General features: G+C 42.5%; 2 protein-coding genes across 2 annotated transcripts; one reads left to right on the top strand and one right to left on the bottom strand.

The window, feature by feature from the left end:
• Nucleotides 1–8012: 8012 nt before the first annotated feature.
• LOC127760029 (flavin-containing monooxygenase FMO GS-OX-like 9) lies at nt 8013–10924 on the bottom strand. Its single transcript, XM_052284272.1, has 2 exons — nt 9388–10924; nt 8013–8706 (listed from the first exon to the last, which is right to left on the bottom strand). Exon 1 carries the CDS (start codon nt 10832–10834, stop codon nt 9389–9391), a length of 1446 nt encoding a protein of 481 aa, XP_052140232.1. The 5' UTR covers nt 10835–10924; the 3' UTR covers nt 8013–8706; nt 9388.
• Nucleotides 10925–13020: 2096 nt separating this feature from the next.
• On the top strand, nt 13021–20598 carry LOC127776975 (probable chromatin-remodeling complex ATPase chain). The gene is made up of 25 exons (XM_052303514.1): nt 13021–13448; nt 13801–13923; nt 14064–14167; nt 14691–14803; nt 14923–15020; nt 15117–15296; nt 15383–15604; nt 15737–15871; nt 15963–16245; nt 16326–16399; nt 16604–16824; nt 16910–16997; nt 17081–17174; nt 17258–17446; nt 17514–17545; nt 17625–17701; nt 17771–17860; nt 17964–18033; nt 18213–18255; nt 18339–18397; nt 18491–18656; nt 18806–18984; nt 19065–19280; nt 19976–20086; nt 20211–20598. The coding sequence occupies exons 1-25, from the start codon at nt 13113–13115 to the stop codon at nt 20229–20231; spliced, it is 3324 nt and encodes a 1107-aa protein (XP_052159474.1). The 5' UTR covers nt 13021–13112; the 3' UTR covers nt 20232–20598.
• Nucleotides 20599–22918: the final 2320 nt, after the last annotated feature.

Raw genomic sequence — 22918 nt, 5'->3', positions numbered from 1 at the left:
AGTTAGCATAAAAAACAGGCATAGTAACCTCTTCGTCATCAGAACCATGGTGAGAACCACCACTACTTTTAGAACCTCCAGATTTAACCATGATGCAAAATCTGAAATTTAGCAAAATAACTCTACTATACCGTGATGAACCACGCTCTGATACCACTTGATGAGTACCCAACAGCGAGTACCCTAATTTATCCCTCTCTTTCACGGTACCAAATAAAACAGCTATCAAATTAATTCAGAAAATATGATGACGATATACCAAAGCACTCAGAATCTAATCCACCCGTGCTTTCACACACGAACAGAAGAGGAGGCACACACATGTACCAAGCAACAAAACCAGGTAAGACTTTCTGACCTTGTTTCTTCTCCAACCAATCAGGCGGCAAAATATTTAGATAGAAGCTGATGGGATCGCCACCAGGTAGTTCGGCAGGGACCAAACCCTAAACATGATCTTTAGGAAAACCAATCTGCCTCATGTTGCTAATACCTAACATATAAGTATACGTGCATGCAAGCACTAGTACTAGACCCAACACAGGCTCGCAGGCCCAGACCAACACCGACTCCAACTCAATAAACAAATTAATATAGTGACTAAATAGGCCTTTACAAACCAGGCCCAACATATATTTAAAATAATGCGGCCATGATGCCTAATGGCCTTGGCTAATTATCTAGGTCTAATTAACCCTCACCATGATGATTGATATCATCGAATTTATTTCCATCTGTTGGCACTGGTACACTGCATGGAGCTTGAAATAATCTTTGGCCTTCTCTAGACTTTATAAAAATATGCAAATCACCGACTGATATCACTTGAGTAGTCTGGGACATATCATCCTTCCTCTCTTGAAACAAAGCTGTCCTCGGCTTAATATTAACTTCAGCCACTTCTTTCTTCTTCTTGACGGTGGGAAATATCTCTGCTTTGATGTCAATATCAAGCATAGGATTCAACACTTGATTAACACCACGATGCATAAAAGAATAACGGTTGGATCTGCCCTCGTGGGTAGCATTGCGATCAAACTGCCATGGCCTCCCCAACAACAAGTGACAAGCATTCATTGGCACCACATCACAATCCACTTTATCAAGATAGCTCCCAACAGAAAATGTAACTCTCACCTTATGAGTAATTTTCAGTGTGCCCGCTTGATTCATCCATCGAATATAACGCGGTGTAGAAAGCCTCCGTGTAGACAAGGATAAAGCATGCACCAAGTCTAAACTGATAGCATTAGTGAAACTACCACCATCAATTATTAATTTCCATACCTTCTCTTGAATTTTGCACTCTGACTGAAAAATATTACAGCGCTGCCCCTTTGCATCAACATTAGAGCCATCTCGCTGAACTGCATATGCAAGCATAGATAAACCATTCTTCTTTTCAGCACCATCATCCATAGATGAATCATCAATATCTTGATAGCCCGCAGTAAGAGTATGATCAAGTTGTACACCTTCTGAATTTTCTAATAAACTCTCAGAAACATAGCCTTCTTTAGTCATCAACACCTTCTTCTGATTAGGACAATCTCTCATATAATGTCCTTTCCCTCCACAAGTATAACACTCTACACTTCGTGATTTAGAACCAGATGCAGCAGTAGATTCAACTTTAGGTTGGGATTTACTCACCGAACTAGCAGCAGGTTTAGACCCATCTCTAGAAGGAGTAGCCGGCTTGAAAGACACCGACTTACTAGCGGCACTTCCATCACCATCTCGCTGAAAAGAACGTGAACGGCTAGTGTGGCGACTTGTTAGTTGCTGCTCCACCCTTTGAGCAATGTGCACCATACTTTGTATATCATAATAATATGATATCTCAACACGTTCTTTCACATCATCGTTGAGACCATTAAGAAATCTAGCCATAGTAGCTTCATCATTCTCTGTTACCCATGTACGGCTCATTAACAATTCCATCTCCTTATAATAAGCATCCACACTAAGATCACCTTGTTTGAGTTGCTGCAAGCGTGTATACAAGGATCTAGTATAATGTTCAGGAACAAAACGGCGAGCCATAACCTCTTTCATATATTGCCAAGTATGTGGATGACCAACACATACCAATTGATTCCACCAAGATAAAGCACAACCGGTGAATTCAATAGATGCAAGACGTACCTTCTTATCCTCTGAATAGTTGTGACTATTAAAGATCTGATCACAACGCATCTCCCACTCCAGATAATCCTTCGGATCTCCAGAACCCGAAAAAGTAGGCATGGAAATTTTTATCTTACCAAGCCCTTCATCCAACGGAACACGAGCAGCACGACGATTCTGATTGTCACGGTGAATATCGTCAACAACCCTATCCATAAAAGTAGGACCTCGGCGAGGAGGTTGTCGAGGACAGCGATGATGATCACCTCCATCAGAACGCAATCCTAGACTCTCATCCCCCGCATCATACTCATGATGTTCAAGTGGTGGACGTCGACCCTGTCTAGCATGTTCCTGACGTGGTGGTGGCAAACGATCGACTAACATAGCAATACTCCTCTCAAGCTTCGTGAATTTCTGATTTATACATTTATCAAAATAATCACAAGCACTTTCCAATCCATCCTTAACTCCGACAGGCAAGTTAGCATAAAAAACAGGCATAGTAACCTCTTCGTCATCAGAACCATGGTGAGAACCACCACTACTTTTAGAACCTCCAGATTTAACCATGATGCAAAATCTGAAATTTAGCAAAATAACTCTACTATACCGTGATGAACCACGCTCTGATACCACTTGATGAGTACCCAACAGCGAGTACCCTAATTTATCCCTCTCTTTCACGGTACCAAATAAAACAGCTATCAAATTAATTCAGAAAATATGATGACGATATACCAAAGCACTCAGAATCTAATCCACCCGTGCTTTCACACACGAACAGAAGAGGAGGCACACACATGTACCAAGCAACAAAACCAGGTAAGACTTTCTGACCTTGTTTCTTCTCCAACCAATCAGGCGGCAAAATATTTAGATAGAAGCTGATGGGATCGCCACCAGGTAGTTCGGCAGGGACCAAACCCTAAACATGATCTTTAGGAAAACCAATCTGCCTCATGTTGCTAATACCTAACATATAAGTATACGTGCATGCAAGCACTAGTACTAGACCCAACACAGGCTCGCAGGCCCAGACCAACACCGACTCCAACTCAATAAACAAATTAATATAGTGACTAAATAGGCCTTTACAAACCAGGCCCAACATATATTTAAAATAATGCGGCCATGATGCCTAATGGCCTTGGCTAATTATCTAGGTCTAATTAACCCTCACCATGATGATTGATATCATCGAATTTATTTCCATCTGTTGGCACTGGTACACTGCATGGAGCTTGAAATAATCTTTGGCCTTCTCTAGACTTTATAAAAATATGCAAATCACCGACTGATATCACTTGAGTAGTCTGGGACATATCATCCTTCCTCTCTTGAAACAAAGCTGTCCTCGGCTTAATATTAACTTCAGCCACTTCTTTCTTCTTCTTGACGGTGGGAAATATCTCTGCTTTGATGTCAATATCAAGCATAGGATTCAACACTTGATTAACACCACGATGCATAAAAGAATAACGGTTGGATCTGCCCTCGTGGGTAGCATTGCGATCAAACTGCCATGGCCTCCCCAACAACAAGTGACAAGCATTCATTGGCACCACATCACAATCCACTTTATCAAGATAGCTCCCAACAGAAAATGTAACTCTCACCTTATGAGTAATTTTCAGTGTGCCCGCTTGATTCATCCATCGAATATAACGCGGTGTAGAAAGCCTCCGTGTAGACAAGGATAAAGCATGCACCAAGTCTAAACTGATAGCATTAGTGAAACTACCACCATCAATTATTAATTTCCATACCTTCTCTTGAATTTTGCACTCTGACTGAAAAATATTACAGCGCTGCCCCTTTGCATCAACATTAGAGCCATCTCGCTGAACTGCATATGCAAGCATAGATAAACCATTCTTCTTTTCAGCACCATCATCCATAGATGAATCATCAATATCTTGATAGCCCGCAGTAAGAGTATGATCAAGTTGTACACCTTCTGAATTTTCTAATAAACTCTCAGAAACATAGCCTTCTTTAGTCATCAACACCTTCTTCTGATTAGGACAATCTCTCATATAATGTCCTTTCCCTCCACAAGTATAACACTCTACACTTCGTGATTTAGAACCAGATGCAGCAGTAGATTCAACTTTAGGTTGGGATTTACTCACCGAACTAGCAGCAGGTTTAGACCCATCTCTAGAAGGAGTAGCCGGCTTGAAAGACACCGACTTACTAGCGGCACTTCCATCACCATCTCGCTGAAAAGAACGTGAACGGCTAGTGTGGCGACTTGTTAGTTGCTGCTCCACCCTTTGAGCAATGTGCACCATACTTTGTATATCATAATAATATGATATCTCAACACGTTCTTTCACATCATCGTTGAGACCATTAAGAAATCTAGCCATAGTAGCTTCATCATTCTCTGTTACCCATGTACGGCTCATTAACAATTCCATCTCCTTATAATAAGCATCCACACTAAGATCACCTTGTTTGAGTTGCTGCAAGCGTGTATACAAGGATCTAGTATAATGTTCAGGAACAAAACGGCGAGCCATAACCTCTTTCATATATTGCCAAGTATGTGGATGACCAACACATACCAATTGATTCCACCAAGATAAAGCACAACCGGTGAATTCAATAGATGCAAGACGTACCTTCTTATCCTCTGAATAGTTGTGACTATTAAAGATCTGATCACAACGCATCTCCCACTCCAGATAATCCTTCGGATCTCCAGAACCCGAAAAAGTAGGCATGGAAATTTTTATCTTACCAAGCCCTTCATCCAACGGAACACGAGCAGCACGACGATTCTGATTGTCACGGTGAATATCGTCAACAACCCTATCCATAAAAGTAGGACCTCGGCGAGGAGGTTGTCGAGGACAGCGATGATGATCACCTCCATCAGAACGCAATCCTAGACTCTCATCCCCCGCATCATACTCATGATGTTCAAGTGGTGGACGTCGACCCTGTCTAGCATGTTCCTGACGTGGTGGTGGCAAACGATCGACTAACATAGCAATACTCCTCTCAAGCTTCGTGAATTTCTGATTTATACATTTATCAAAATAATCACAAGCACTTTCCAATCCATCCTTAACTCCGACAGGCAAGTTAGCATAAAAAACAGGCATAGTAACCTCTTCGTCATCAGAACCATGGTGAGAACCACCACTACTTTTAGAACCTCCAGATTTAACCATGATGCAAAATCTGAAATTTAGCAAAATAACTCTACTATACCGTGATGAACCACGCTCTGATACCACTTGATGAGTACCCAACAGCGAGTACCCTAATTTATCCCTCTCTTTCACGGTACCAAATAAAACAGCTATCAAATTAATTCAGAAAATATGATGACGATATACCAAAGCACTCAGAATCTAATCCACCCGTGCTTTCACACACGAACAGAAGAGGAGGCACACACATGTACCAAGCAACAAAACCAGGTAAGACTTTCTGACCTTGTTTCTTCTCCAACCAATCAGGCGGCAAAATATTTAGATAGAAGCTGATGGGATCGCCACCAGGTAGTTCGGCAGGGACCAAACCCTAAACATGATCTTTAGGAAAACCAATCTGCCTCATGTTGCTAATACCTAACATATAAGTATACGTGCATGCAAGCACTAGTACTAGACCCAACACAGGCTCGCAGGCCCAGACCAACACCGACTCCAACTCAATAAACAAATTAATATAGTGACTAAATAGGCCTTTACAAACCAGGCCCAACATATATTTAAAATAATGCGGCCATGATGCCTAATGGCCTTGGCTAATTATCTAGGTCTAATTAACCCTCACCATGATGATTGATATCATCGAATTTATTTCCATCTGTTGGCACTGGTACACTGCATGGAGCTTGAAATAATCTTTGGCCTTCTCTAGACTTTATAAAAATATGCAAATCACCGACTGATATCACTTGAGTAGTCTGGGACATATCATCCTTCCTCTCTTGAAACAAAGCTGTCCTCGGCTTAATATTAACTTCAGCCACTTCTTTCTTCTTCTTGACGGTGGGAAATATCTCTGCTTTGATGTCAATATCAAGCATAGGATTCAACACTTGATTAACACCACGATGCATAAAAGAATAACGGTTGGATCTGCCCTCGTGGGTAGCATTGCGATCAAACTGCCATGGCCTCCCCAACAACAAGTGACAAGCATTCATTGGCACCACATCACAATCCACTTTATCAAGATAGCTCCCAACAGAAAATGTAACTCTCACCTTATGAGTAATTTTCAGTGTGCCCGCTTGATTCATCCATCGAATATAACGCGGTGTAGAAAGCCTCCGTGTAGACAAGGATAAAGCATGCACCAAGTCTAAACTGATAGCATTAGTGAAACTACCACCATCAATTATTAATTTCCATACCTTCTCTTGAATTTTGCACTCTGACTGAAAAATATTACAGCGCTGCCCCTTTGCATCAACATTAGAGCCATCTCGCTGAACTGCATATGCAAGCATAGATAAACCATTCTTCTTTTCAGCACCATCATCCATAGATGAATCATCAATATCTTGATAGCCCGCAGTAAGAGTATGATCAAGTTGTACACCTTCTGAATTTTCTAATAAACTCTCAGAAACATAGCCTTCTTTAGTCATCAACACCTTCTTCTGATTAGGACAATCTCTCATATAATGTCCTTTCCCTCCACAAGTATAACACTCTACACTTCGTGATTTAGAACCAGATGCAGCAGTAGATTCAACTTTAGGTTGGGATTTACTCACCGAACTAGCAGCAGGTTTAGACCCATCTCTAGAAGGAGTAGCCGGCTTGAAAGACACCGACTTACTAGCGGCACTTCCATCACCATCTCGCTGAAAAGAACGTGAACGGCTAGTGTGGCGACTTGTTAGTTGCTGCTCCACCCTTTGAGCAATGTGCACCATACTTTGTATATCATAATAATATGATATCTCAACACGTTCTTTCACATCATCGTTGAGACCATTAAGAAATCTAGCCATAGTAGCTTCATCATTCTCTGTTACCCATGTACGGCTCATTAACAATTCCATCTCCTTATAATAAGCATCCACACTAAGATCACCTTGTTTGAGTTGCTGCAAGCGTGTATACAAGGATCTAGTATAATGTTCAGGAACAAAACGGCGAGCCATAACCTCTTTCATATATTGCCAAGTATGTGGATGACCAACACATACCAATTGATTCCACCAAGATAAAGCACAACCGGTGAATTCAATAGATGCAAGACGTACCTTCTTATCCTCTGAATAGTTGTGACTATTAAAGATCTGATCACAACGCATCTCCCACTCCAGATAATCCTTCGGATCTCCAGAACCCGAAAAAGTAGGCATGGAAATTTTTATCTTACCAAGCCCTTCATCCAACGGAACACGAGCAGCACGACGATTCTGATTGTCACGGTGAATATCGTCAACAACCCTATCCATAAAAGTAGGACCTCGGCGAGGAGGTTGTCGAGGACAGCGATGATGATCACCTCCATCAGAACGCAATCCTAGACTCTCATCCCCCGCATCATACTCATGATGTTCAAGTGGTGGACGTCGACCCTGTCTAGCATGTTCCTGACGTGGTGGTGGCAAACGATCGACTAACATAGCAATACTCCTCTCAAGCTTCGTGAATTTCTGATTTATACATTTATCAAAATAATCACAAGCACTTTCCAATCCATCCTTAACTCCGACAGGCAAGTTAGCATAAAAAACAGGCATAGTAACCTCTTCGTCATCAGAACCATGGTGAGAACCACCACTACTTTTAGAACCTCCAGATTTAACCATGATGCAAAATCTGAAATTTAGCAAAATAACTCTACTATACCGTGATGAACCACGCTCTGATACCACTTGATGAGTACCCAACAGCGAGTACCCTAATTTATCCCTCTCTTTCACGGTACCAAATAAAACAGCTATCAAATTAATTCAGAAAATATGATGACGATATACCAAAGCACTCAGAATCTAATCCACCCGTGCTTTCACACACGAACAGAAGAGGAGGCACACACATGTACCAAGCAACAAAACCAGGTAAGACTTTCTGACCTTGTTTCTTCTCCAACCAATCAGGCGGCAAAATATTTAGATAGAAGCTGATGGGATCGCCACCAGGTAGTTCGGCAGGGACCAAACCCTAAACATGAACTTTAGGAAAACCAATCTGCCTCCTGTTGCTAATAGCTAACATATATGTATACGTGCATGCAAGCATTAGTACTAGACCCAACACAGGCTCGCAGGCCCAGACCAACACCGACTCCAACTCAATAAACAAATTAATATAGTGACCAGGCCCAATATATATTAAAATAATGCGGCCATGATGCCTAATGGCCTTTACAAACCAGGCCCAATATATATTAAAATAATGCGGCCATGATGCCTAATGGCCTTGGCTAATTATCTAGGTCTAATTAACCCTCACCATGATGATTGATATCATCGAATTTATTTCCATCTGTTGGCACTGGTACACTGCATGGAGCTTGAAATATTCTTTGGCCTTCTCCAGACTTTATAAAAATATGCAAATCACCGACTGATATTACTTGAGTAGTCTGGGACATATCATAATGTTAGAGACAAGTAATCTTGCGTCCCGCGGCAATGTACGTTTGGGGCATTTTCTAGTTCTATAAATGCTTATAGCTTGTATCAAGTGATCAAACAGGTTTTCTTTTACATCATGGTAAACCCCCTTAGGTCTTGTTCGGTTAATCCCTGTCAGGGAGGGATTGGAGGGGATTTATTTCACACCTATTGTGGTATGGAATTATTCCCCCTCAATCCCCTCCAATCCTCTTCATTCCCCTTTAAACCAAATAAAGCTTTAGGGAAACAAACTAAAAAACGATTTACATCATAAAAAATGCATAGATTCCACGGGGAGGCTTCTCGGAAGCACAAATTTGTATGTATGTGACATATACATACTGCCAGTCATCTGACTTGTCATATGACAGTGTCATAAATGAAACTTTTGGTGTTGGTAAGTACTTGGTTCGGCCATATATTTGATATAGTTAACTTTAACCATTCTCTGATAAAAAAATTAGTGCAAATAAAAATTTAAGTACCTTTAGTAATAGAATAAGTTATTACAAAATAAGTAATATTATATAATTTTTATTAATAAGATAAATGATAGCATTAAATATTTTTTATGACCGGAGGGAGTAGTAAACTACAATAGTAATTAGATAAGTGAACAAAATAAGGAGTTCATTTCGTTTGCTTACCTTAAGCTGAATTTACTGGGGCGAAATGCTGTACTTCTTTGTCATGGTCGTCGTCCTTCTCCTGCGGCCGCGGCGCGAGGGGAGGAGAGGAAACCCAGCCGTGCAGGCGCCGGCCGTCGCGGACGATGTCGTTGTCGTGGTAGTCGTCGCGGAAGTTCTCGATGTCGTCGCGCATGTCGGAGATGGACGACCAAATCAGCTCCTTCTTCCACTGCTCCGTCCGCGGGAAGCCGCAGTGGCGCTCGCCGTACTCGTCGCAGTACTCCAGGTCCAAGAACAGGTCGTGCGTCTGCCGCTTCGGCAAGCCGGCGGCCTCCTTGGCGCGGTTGTACTCCTCGACGGCGCGCAGCATCTCCTCCGGCGACGGCAGCGTCCTCCGCCCGGACAGCACCTGCGCCACCCACCTCGCTTGCACCTCGGCGAACCGCGGCAGGATCACCTTGACCGGGATGCCCACGAACGAGAGCGACGGCGCGAGCGCCGGCGGGAACACGTGCTCGTACAGCGGCCCGACGCGGTTGTCGTCGACGGTGACCTTCCCCTCCGTCTCCAGGAACGGGAACGAGTAGTTGTACCCGGTGCAGTAGATGACGGCGTCGGCGACGACGAACGAGCCGTCGTCGAACACCACCCGGCCGTCCTCGCACAGGTGTTCGACCAGTGGTTGCAGGTGAAGGTTGTCGTACCTGGCGAGCATCTTGGACATCGACGGTGTCATGGCCTCCTTCGTCGACTTGGAGCTCAGGTGCACCTCCTTGGCGACGCGGAGGAGCTCCAGGGCGACTTCCTTACCGCTCAAGTTGCAACCAACGATGACGACGACCTCGCCGGCGAAGGAGTCCGGGACGCGGTACGAGTGGCTATGCAGCTGCCTCCTCCTCCACTTATCCATGCCGTCGATGCTTGGAAGCCTTGGCTGGGAGTAGTGCCCGGTGGCCACGACGACGGCGTCGAACACCTCCTCCGTCTCCGCATCGCCGTTGTGCCTGCTCCTCACCGTCCACCGCAACGAGCCGTCGCGCCGCGGCGGCGCCATGGCGACGCGCACGACCGTCGTGTCGAGCCTGACGGCGTCCATAAGGCCGAACACGTCGCAGAACTCCCGGATATACCTGAGGAGCTCGCCGTGGACGGGGTACCGCCGCACGTCGCCGCCGCCGCCATTGGTGGGGCGGAACGGGAAGTCGGAGAAGCCGCCGACCTCCCTCGGGCTGTTGAGACGGAGCGAGGAGTAAATGCTGCTGTGCACGCTGGCCATGCCGAGAGGGTCGCCGCCGTCGGTCGCCGCGTCGTACAGCCACTGCCCGCCGACGCCGGCGCTCTGCTCGAGCACCGTCACGTCGAGGCCCTCTCGCCGCAGCTCGCGCGCCGCCGCCAGCCCCGCCATCCCGGCGCCGACGACGCACACCTTCTTGGAGCTCCAACCCGATGATGATGATGACGACATCTTGTCCAAATCTTGCTCCCTGATTGCATTCAACGCGGCGACAGCTCTCCAAATTTAATCGGTTGCCAAATTTTTTTCCCACCAAGCAACAAAAATATCTCAATCTCCTTGATGGTAGAGATGCCATTTGGTGCCTCTTGGACTACTTCAATACCTGTTTATCATTTTTATTAGGATAAACACAAAACAGCTACAAGAACGAAAGGAATTGATAACTTTACATCAAGAAGAATCTGGCTCGCATCGGATGGCCTATTCAGCCAAAGAAAAAGCCAAATTTTAAATTCTCAAACTTAATTTTGATATTGATTTTAAGATATTTTCTTTTTCAGCATTGGCTTTTAAGTCACCAAGAACACATCTATAAAAGTTTTATCTACAAATTTATTTTTATTCCCTAATAAACCGTTTTGACTTATTAGAGAAAAAGCCAAATGATGGGGCCGTCATCATCCTTGGTGAACAGTTGAGAAGACTATGTACATGTAAAAAACAGGGTATAATGGAAAACTCAAATCATCCCTTAGGGTGTGTTCGCCCATCCATGTTCCCAACCGAAATACGCGCGGAAAACGGAGCGGTCCATTAGAGCGTGATTAATTAAGTATTAACTATTTTTTTCAAAAATAGATTAATTTGATTTTTTTAAGCAACTTTCGTATAGAAATTTTTTTTGCAAAAAACGCACCGTTTAACAATTTGAAAAACGTGCACACGGAAAACAAGGGAGAGGGGTTGGGAAAATAGGGTGCCGAACACACCCGTAAGTGATATCCCTTTTTCATGTCACTTAAAAAGTCATCAAAAAATTTAGTAGGATAGATTAATATGTGATATGTCACTTTACAAATATGCATATTAAAATTAAACTTATACAAGTAAAACAAAAAATAACAAATTTGACTATAAATAGAAAGCGTAATTTACAGTCAAATTTGTTATTTTTGTTCCGAATTGTATAAGTCGAATTTTAACTCGCATGTTTACGAAAAGATATATCATATATTAATCTATCTTGATATTTTTTTAATAACTTTTGAACACCATACATAAAATGAAGGGATGTCCCCTCAAAGGACAAAAATCCATTTCCAAGGTATAATAAGAAATCTTATACGGTAGAACTATTCCTTTTACCAAACATGAACCAAGGGAACTCTAGGAGTTATTAAAGTGAATCGGCAACTTTTGGTCCTATATCAAGAAAAAAAAGGAATTTCGATCGTTTACCAAAAGAAAAAACAATACCAATACCAAAAGAAAAACGGGGCTACCAATACCAAAGCCTGGCCCAGCATGACTTCGAACGTGTCTATACAGGATGGTCCCACAGCTACCAACCGTGGGCTCGGGCCGTTCGTCGGTCGCACCAGAATGCAAAACCTGGTCGAACCCAACCGCCTTCGTCCGGTCCGGACGGATCCGAACCCAAAGTCGGCGGGCGGGAGGCCTCAAACCCATCCCCGCCTCGTTGGCGGGAACGGAGCCCCGCCCACTTCCCTCTTGCTAAATACGCTTCGTACGCGTGGTCTTCGGTAGGCCACCGGAACTGTGACCCTGACGCTGGGACCCACTAAGGGAAGGCTCTCCATGGACCACGTTCACGGAAGAATCCCTCGCGCTCGTGCTCCCGAGCATTTCATTTCGTGCTGCATTTTTTCACATGCATCCCTGACACGTCAGTATTTCGTTCCATAGCATCCGATCGGCTTTGAAGGCACTTCCACTTTTGCCGCTGGTAGTATTTCTTTTTGAGACAGACATATCTTTTGCTGCTGTCCTCGAGGATTTTGTAGCCAAGCCCGAAAACTTTTGGGAAAATTGGAATCAATAATGTGCTTTTTTGCTAAATTAAAATTTATAATATTTTCTCTACGAGTTCACATAGTTATTTTTCAGTTAGGACTCAATAGTAGCAACGAGGCTTAATTATGTTGAATTCCACTAGCGATTACTTTTATTTGCACTACTAGTAGAATTTAGAATGAAATAAATAGCTAATACTTCAGAAAGTCACGTAGTTTGCATTATGTCCTGGCAAAAAAAAAATCAAAATTTTAGAACGAAAGTAAAGATTAATATGCAATACTGCAATAGCAAAGGGGCAAAATGCAAACTGCCAAAAAAATTGCGGATACAAGGCCACTCGTATAAATTAGCTGCGCTCTCCTCCCTTTTCCCCCAAATCGCTCGGTCCTTCGAATCCCCCACCGCCTCCGTCGACACATTCCGCGCTCGAATCGAATCTACGAAACCCTAGCCCGCCACCGCCGCCCCAATGGCGAAGCCGGTGAAGTACGACGAGGAGGAGGAGGAGGTCTCGTCCTCCGGCGAGGAGGAGGAGGAGCAGTCGGACGGCGCCGGGTCCGGATCTGGCGAGGAGGAGGATGAGGAGGAGGAGGAGGCGCCCGCGGCGGGGGCCGGCGAGGCGGCTGGTGGGGAAGAGGAGGAGGTGGATGAGGAGGAGATCGAGGCCGTCACCACCGGTGCCGGCGCCGACGAGGAAGAGGAGGAAGGCGGTGCCGCCGCCGCCGCCCCCGGGGAGGGCGATGAGGAGTCGCAGTCCACCGAGGACGACGAGGCCGTCGCGGGGGAGGACGACGACGCAGATGAGGTGAGCTGAGGGGGCTAGGGTTTGGGTGGTCGAACCGGGATTCGGGTGGTGCCCATTAGATTTATAATATTTTGGTAATATATTGAGCTGCTTCTGTAAATTGTACGAGTTTGGGGGGCCATTTCCTATGCCTGCATTTTTTTTCTAGCTTTGTCTCTATTTTGTTGTCAGTGAATTAAGGTTGTGTTAACAGTGGGAGTTTCCTTGCATTATGTGCTGCAATGTAGCTGTCATTTAAGTGTCATTCTGTGTATTTCTACGCAAAATTATTAGGAACAATAAGTAGGGTTTAGTTTCTGAATTGTCGAGTCCTGCCTAATTGTCGAGTCCTGCCTAACTTTTCCCATTACAGGCTGAAGGAGGTGCAGTAGTAGGGAAACGTGAGAAAGCCAGGCTCAAGGAAATGCAGAAATTGAAGAAGCAGAAAATACAAGAAATATTGGATACACAGAATGCTGCAGTTGATGCTGACATGGTTTGCTCCTATAAGAATCCGTCAATACAAATGCCTTTCAGCACATGATATGGCATATCATGTGCACATAATTTATTTCAACCTGCTTTGAATACCTTTGTGTATGTTGCCTTTTGCCCTGATTAATATTTTTTTAACAGAACAATAAAGGGAAAGGACGATTGAAGTACCTACTGCAGCAAACTGAAATATTTGCACATTTTGCCAAAGGGAACCAATCAAAAGAGAAGAAACCGCGTGGAAGGTAAAACTGGTGTTGTTTGTGTAGATAGTACTTTACTTTGTGTGTTCAACCATCCTGGAAATTGCATAGATCTTTGCTGTTGTTTGTCGTGCTGCTGGAACTGGGATATAATTTAGAATGTGTACTTTGATGCTGGAATATGTTAAAATAATTCCATACTGAAGGACTGGTGTGTTTCAAACATACATGGTAAACATTTCTGTTTGATATGTTTGTAGATATCAGTAATTGTTGGTCTCTTCATCTGGTTGGTATTATGAAATTGTGAATTAATGATTTTAAGAATGCAGCATAATGTTTATTTTAACTATATTATTATTACTTCAATTTGTGGGATTAAGGAAATTCTGAATACATTTGTTTAGCCATACAATTAACCTTGCATAGTTATAGTTCTTATGGGCATTTGGGACACATCACCTGCTATTTATGTGCAGGGTCATAATATGTAATTGATTTTAGGAATCTTGTGCCTCTTGTTTGATGTTCCATGATTTGATTGTCTAACATTGGTAAACTGTAGGGGACGCCATGCCTCAAAGATGACAGAAGAGGAGGAAGATGAAGAATACCTTAAAGAAGAGGAAGATGCCCTTGCTGGTTCAGGGGGAACACGCTTGCTTTCACAGCCTTCATGTGAGCCCCTTTCCCTTCACAATTATTTGTAACTGTATCATAAGAGTATGCCGCCAACATTCTATTAATATAAGTTGAATAATAAATTGTTAAAATGTAATATATTTTTTGCTCTGCAGGTATAAAGGGGAAGATGCGAGACTACCAACTAGCTGGGCTTAATTGGCTCATAAGGTTGTACGAGAATGGTATCAATGGTATATTGGCTGATGAAATGGTATGTTAGTTGTGTACCCCTAAGCCAAAGTCAATAAAATGTCCCCAATATATTATTGAATGATACTGTGCTTATACTTATAAAATTATCATTCAGGGTCTCGGGAAAACTCTTCAAACTATTTCGCTGCTGGGCTATCTGCATGAATTCAGGGGAATAACTGGTCCGCACATGGTTGTTGCACCAAAGTCTACTCTTGGCAACTGGATAAAGGAAATTCAACGGTTTTGCCCTATTCTACGTGCTGTGAAATTCTTAGGGAATCCAGAAGAGAGGGTTAGTTTACTTAACCTCTGCTCTCCAACCATTCTTATGAACAACTTCTGATGTTGTACTGAACATTTTGCATTCTGTTTGGTCAGAACCATATAAGGGAGAACCTATTGCAGCCAGGAAAATTTGATGTGTGTGTCACTAGTTTTGAAATGGCAATCAAAGAAAAAACTACACTGAAGCGTTTCAGCTGGCGTTACATTATTATTGATGAAGCACATCGCATAAAAAATGAGAATTCTCTTCTGTCCAAGACAATGAGGATTTATAATACTAATTATCGTCTCCTTATCACGGGCACACCACTCCAGGTAGGTCTCCCCTGGCTGTGCTCTTTCTTTGGACTGTAGCCATGGTCAAAGTAATTATGTTGCTTTACATTCCTCAAGCATTTTTTTGCTTTTATTCTGATAATTTGTTGATGCTATGATTGATGTTTGCAGAATAATCTCCATGAGCTTTGGTCTCTCCTCAACTTCTTGTTGCCTGAAATATTTAGCTCTGCTGAGACATTTGATGAATGGTTTCAAATTTCTGGTGAAAATGATCAGCAGGAGGTTGTTCAACAGCTTCATAAGGTGAGTAATATAACTCCCATGCTCAATGGCTCATTATGCTAATAATTTGGGACAACCTGCATAGTTCATTAATGTAAATTCTTCTATGAAGGTTCTTCGCCCATTTCTTCTTCGAAGGCTTAAATCTGATGTTGAAAAGGGATTACCCCCCAAAAAGGAAACTATCCTTAAGGTTGGAATGTCTCAGATGCAAAAGCAGTACTATCGTGCCCTGCTTCAGAAAGATTTGGAGGTTATTAATGCTGGTGGTGAACGCAAAAGATTGCTTAACATAGCCATGCAGTTGCGCAAGTGCTGCAACCATCCATATTTATTCCAAGGAGCAGAACCTGGTCCACCTTACACAACTGGTGAACATCTAGTTGAGAATGCTGGTATGTTCATGTCACAATTTCCATTGTACTGTTGCCAAAGGTACAGTTCAATATTTAACCTTCCCTCACAATATCTGTAGGAAAAATGGTTCTGTTAGATAAATTGCTGCCCAAACTGAAGGATCGTGATTCTAGGGTGCTCATTTTCTCACAGGTGATTATATTCCATCCTCATGCAGATTCAAATGGCTTTTATACTACGTGCATTGATTTTATGATACTTAGCTGTGTATAACATGTACATAATTCATGTGTGGATATGATCTGAGTTCTCTATGGTTCCTAAGCATGTTAACGTCACATAATTTGGTTTCTTCAAATCTCGTGTTTGACTTTGACATTTATGTCCATTCTACAGATGACCAGGCTTTTGGATATATTGGAAGATTATCTTATGTACAGAGGCTATCAGTATTGCCGGATAGATGGAAATACTGGTGGAGAAGATCGTGATGCATCCATTGAAGCTTTCAACAAACCAGGCAGTGAAAAGTTTGTTTTTTTGCTTTCAACCAGGGCTGGTGGCCTTGGCATCAACCTTGCTACTGCTGACGTTGTGGTTCTTTATGATAGTGATTGGTATGCTGTTATGTGCAAATTGTTTTCTTCTGAACCCATGAATATGTATGTTGAATATTTAGTGTTAATGTGTTGATGTCTTCAGGAATCCACAAGCTGATCTGCAAGCTCAAGACCGTGCACATAGGATAGGTCAGAAGAAAGAAGTTCAAGTTTTCCGATTTTGCACTGAGGTTTGTCAATCTTTTCTTCAGAATATTACGTAACAATCTTTTGTATTGATATCTAAGATAGGATGACGAAAACTTAATTTCAGTATACCATCGAGGAGAAAGTGATCGAGAGGGCATACAAGAAGCTTGCATTGGATGCTTTGGTCATTCAACAAGGCCGACTGGCAGAGCAGAAGAGTATGTTTTTACTGCTTGTATTTTATGTTTAAGAAGGCATTCATGCAGTAGTAAGATATGGATTTATCTTGTTTTTCTTTCAGCTGTCAATAAGGATGATCTGTTGCAAATGGTAAGATTTGGTGCGGAAATGGTATTCAGTTCCAAGGACAGCACAATTACAGATGAGGATATTGACCGTATCATAGCTAAAGGAGAGGAAACAACAGCTGAGCTTGATGCAAAAATGAAAAAGTTCACAGAGGATGCTATTAAATTTAAAATGGATGACAGTATGTACCCTTCTCCTGCAGTCTCTTTCTTTTTATCGCTCAGGTCTAACTTAGTCTTTTTATGCAGCTGCGGAATTGTATGATTTTGATGATGATAAGGTAACAATCTCTTGCTTTATTTCTCTGCTGTCAGTTTGGAAGTTTACTTAATTCCATTTACATTCTTGATTTCTTGAAGGAGGAAAACAAGCTTGATTTTAAGAAACTGGTCAGTGATAACTGGATAGAGCCACCTAGAAGAGAAAGGAAGAGAAAGTAAGTCTCTCTATGTGTGCATGCACACGTCTGGTGCTCAAACTGACCTAATTTGGTTTGTTACTCTAGCTACTCTGAGTCTGAATACTTTAAGCAAGCACTTCGCCAAGGTGCACCTGCAAAACCTAGGGAACCACGAATTCCAAGAATGCCGCACCTGTAAGTTTTCTCTTGCCTCTTTCATTTTGTGAAAAAAAAATCATCATTACCTTGTTTGCTCTCTTTAGAACTACTGCCAGCTCATTTTGTTTTTGTTTGTCAGACATGATTTCCAGTTCTTCAACAACCAAAGGCTCAATGAATTGTATGAAAAGGAAGTCCGGTACCTTATGGTAATTTCCTAGCTAAAATGCTTGTGTATTGTTTTGCTAGATGTTGAGAAACTAGCTCTTGGACTCCATGTTGTGTCTTATGTGCCAGTCCGATTAACTAGCATTGTTCCCGTACTCAGTTAATTGTTTGCCAATTATTATTGATAATCCCAATGCTAACTTGAGAAAAATTATTCCAGCAAGCAAACCAGAAGAAAGATACTATTGATGGTGAAGATGAAGGTACCGCTGATTCTCGCTTTCTAAGTTATAATTGTGCATAACATCATCCAGCTCAATCATGCTAATACTTGCACGATACTCAGATCAGCTGGAGCCTTTGACTGCGGAGGAGCAGGAAGAGAAAGAGCAGTTGTTAGAAGAGGTAGGTGGCAATGCTTTCTGGATTTCCTTACCTGCCTCTTTTGTGCATACTTGTCTTTAACTCTGGTTTTGTTTTTGGTTTGCAAAATCATAGGGTTTTGCAACATGGACGAGGAGAGACTTCAACACATTTATTCGTGCATGTGAGAAGTATGGTCGAAATGATATTAGGAGTATTGCCGCTGAAATGGAGGGGAAGACAGAGGAGGAAGTTCAACGGTATGCTAAAGTTTTCAAGGAGAGATACAAAGAACTGAGTGGTAAGCAAGTATTTCAATTGAGTATACATGATTAATAAATTGTTAATTAGTACATAAATCTTCACCAAACAGCTAATTTCTTATGTGGTGAATGGTGAGTTGAGAACTGAAGATTATTGGCTGATCATTATTATTGACTGCCCAACCAGATTATGATAGAATTATCAAGAATATTGAAAGGGGAGAGGCCAGGATATCACGGAAGGATGAAATTATGAGAGCCATTGGGAAGAAGTTAGACCGCTATAAGAATCCATGGTTAGAGTTGAAAATCCAGTATGGACAGAACAAAGGGAAGTTCTATAATGAGGAATGCGACCGTTTTATGGTATGCTCTATCATATCATCTCACTTCCTGCACACATTTGTTTTCAAATGTGACATGTCTAATTAGTTGTCACATTTCAGCTTTGCATGGTGCATAAGCTTGGTTATGGAAACTGGGATGAACTGAAAGCTGCCTTCCGCATGTCGCCTTTGTTCCGATTTGATTGGTTTGTCAAGTCCAGAACCACCCAGGAGTTGGCTAGGAGATGTGATACCCTTATCCGTCTAGTTGAGAAAGAGAATCAGGAATATGATGAGCAAGAAAGGCAGGCAAGGAAGGACAAAAGGATGGCTAAGGTACCTCTGTTCATTTCACCTTCCAAGATCTTTATTTCATTGTTTGAGGCTTTATGCACTACTTTGTGTACTGTTTTGTGTAGTACTTTCTTCGTTTCACAATGTAAGTCATTCTAGCATTTCCCACATTCATATTGATGTTAATGAATCTAGACATATATATATATATATATATATATATATATATATGTCTAGATTCATTAACATCAATATGAATGTGGGAAATACTAGAATGACTTGCATTGTGAAATGGAGGGAGTATTTCTTAAGAGTTAGGACATGCTTTGGTGGTTGCCATGCTTTTCCACAATGTTATGCCTGAAGTGTGGCATATACAATTTGTGGCCGTTAACTATTATTGACCACAAAATTTCAAAAAAAGAAAAACTATTATTGACCACAATTGTGGTAACATTTAGCAAAACAATGTGACACTGGTGCTAAGAAAGCATGGCACGCCACAAGATTGGCAAGGACAAAACGCTAGTCTAATACATATAGTTGAAAAATGGCCACTTCATGTGTGGCAACTTATGGCACCAAGTCATCACCAACCTAATTTCCTGCAAATGGATATATGGCTTTTATAGGGCTGGTGCAAAGGGACATTTGATATTATGCCATCCTTATGATATGAGTGGCATACATTTGTATCAATCTATCTTGCTAATCTCCTAATGTATCTTCTGTTGCAGAACATGACACCGACAAAGCGATCTGCGTTAAGGGTTTCAGAAGGTGAAACTACTCCATCGAATTCTTTCAAGAGGCGACGCCAGTCCCTTATGGATGACTATGTGGGCTCGGTAAGCTAAGCTATCATCTAGTATGGTGTCGTGAAATGACAAGTAATGCACGTTTTGCAGGAATTTTACATGGTACTCTGTACTTAGGAATGCAGTGCTAATCAGCTGTACTAATATTTTACAGGGAAGGCGTAAGCGAGGTTGATCGGGCGTTGCCTGCTGCTCCCTTTCAAGCTTATCGGAAGTCTGGGAGAGCTTTGAAATGTGCGCGCTATGTGATGTTTAAAGCCTCTAGGCGCACTTAATTCATCGCTGAGGCCTAACTTAGTATGATAGTGTAGTGGTATATTATACTATATGTTTTCTCTGCGGGGATTTCATGACCGCTCTGGCTAGCCTATGCATTAGGAATCAGATGTACTATGGATTATCCAACTTTGGTAGAGGTGAACTCATCGAAGCTACCCTTTTAAATCCCTATGCTTATGTTACATTGGCCAAAAGTACGCTCCTAATCCGAGTATTCTATCTTCCGAGTATATCGTATAAATTGCTATCGGTATTTTTCTTTTTTGGCCCTTGAAAATATATTACCCTCTGTTTTGTAATATAGGATATTTTTTATCTAGATTTGTAGTAGTAGAATGTGTTTTATTTGGTACTATGTTTCTATGTTATGGAAAGGATGAAGTAATGGTACTATATTTCTATATTATGGAAAGGATGAAGTAATACGTAAGTTTACATGCACGTGCATAAGCACGCGGTTATCGTGAAAATCTTGTGGTTACCACGAGATATACCGTGGTTACAAAACTAAGAAGGCCATGTAGTTACCGCGAGATATAACCGTGGTTAAAAAATCTGAGTATCGTGGTTAAAAAACTAAGAAGGCCATGTAGTTACCGCGAGATATAACCGTGGTTAAAAAAACTGAGTAGGCTGTACGGTTATGTAAACCTTGGCTGTGACTGGTGGATCATAGGAAATAGGGATAGGTATCAGATATTTGTGATCTCCAAACATGTCCATAAAGGGGTGGACTCTTCAGATCACCACATCCATTTGTGGTCCGAGCATATGTCCCTTAGGAAATTTAACTATTTGTAAATTTTATGAGGGGTAGCTCTCCATATACTAGGTTTGTCCTAACATATTTGTCATTGGAGAGAGATTGAGGACTTATTTTTTTACCATGGATTGGAGCGCCACCTCAACATGGATTGGCATGGTGAAATGACCTTTTTGCCCTTGTGCACAAATGAGAAAACCCAGCAATCCATCCCGACCACTCCCTCGAACCCTAACACCACCTTTGGGAACCCTACACGTGTCGCCTCGTGATCGGCCCTCACGCTACCCCCCCCCCCCCCCCGGTCGGCAGTGCAGGGCTAGTTCACGCCCCTGACCAGCGCCGTGTGGCCGACCCCCTCGCGCTATCGAGCCTATGCCCTTGGCCGAGCCCACTCATTGACAAGGGGCGTTCTTGTGCGGCACGCTCTCCCACCCCCCTCCCCTACTGCCCCCACGCCTGTACGCTGTCGACACGTTCCCCGCTTTACCCTTCCATTGGGCCAGCCGATCATCAGGGAAGTATATTTGGTTGTGATGAAGCTCTCGGAGTGTCCTCCTTGGTAAGTTCATTCCCTTTCTCTTAACTCTATGTAAGGTGTGCAACATGCATGTGGAGTTAGTAGGGATGACAACGGGTCGAGTCGGGGACGGGCATAGCAAATCCATGCTCGACCCGAGACGCAACATGCATGTGGAGTTAGTAGGGATGACAACGGGTCGGGTCGGGCACGGGCATAGCAAATCCATGCTCGACCTGAGACCTACGTGCCCGCGCCCGATGATGAGGATGTTAGGTCCCGATCTTCTGATAGGTATTGATAAACAGTCGATTTGGGCGGAGTCGCGACACAACTCGATCCGGCTTCTGAACAAACACGCTATTGAGCCCCGCAACCGCAGCACCACATCTCCTCTGGTTATTAACCGTGCCGAAACCTGGTTGACCTCGCTGAGAAGGCTAATCCCTACATGCGAATCGAAGAACGCAAGCAAGAACAAGATAGATTGCAACACAATTGCATATGAATGATTAAGCACTCAAATTTGGGGTTTCACAAACCGATCTAGCGATGAAACTGTTCTTGGTAAATTAATCTATACAAAACCCCACTCTAAACGATATGGCTACTAAATAAATATGATTAAGTACGTCCTAGGGTTGCCCTAGGGCCCACGACACAATTAAAAGGCTCAAAACCCAAATCAGATTCGGACTGGATGAGATATGTGGCTTGTTTTGCAGATTCCCGGAAGCTCGGTAGGAATTTTGACATGGAACCAAAACCATCTAAGAGTAGACTTCATAAGCTTTCCAACTAGTACTCATGGGCCCTGAAATTCCTTCTAGATCAGCGGCTAGGTCCATTTGAAGTTGGTGCTGTCAGGAGGTTCAAATCCGAATCCAAAACATGTAGAACTTCATCTCTTGTGAGATAGAAGTAGACTTGGAGAAGGTCTTGGTTTGGTCCCCAATCAACTTCTTTGATCATCCATGCATTCGTTACGCTCGATCTCTTTTCCTTCGCCCAAGTAAGTACCTCTGCAAACAAAAACACACAAAACTCATTATGTAGCAACGTTTGTTCAAATATATAACATGTAAATCTAATAGAACATATGCACCTTTGTTTGATTAATACATAAGGCAGTCATGGTTATATCCGAGCTAGTTGTGTCCTCATCACCTGACCCATGCTTTTAAAAACAGAAGTATAAATGCAAAAGTTGCACAACAAAGCCACATGCACACAGAATTTCTCTGTTCAACATTTAAAAACATCCACATCATGACATCAACATAATCACTTAATTAGGGCA

The sequence above is a fragment of the Oryza glaberrima genome, chromosome 1 (assembly GCF_000147395.1).
Source record: "Oryza glaberrima chromosome 1, OglaRS2, whole genome shotgun sequence".
Taxonomy (NCBI): Eukaryota; Viridiplantae; Streptophyta; class Magnoliopsida; order Poales; family Poaceae; genus Oryza; species Oryza glaberrima.
Note: the sequence above shows the minus strand (reverse complement) of the source record. Positions and strands in the feature narration are given on the sequence as shown.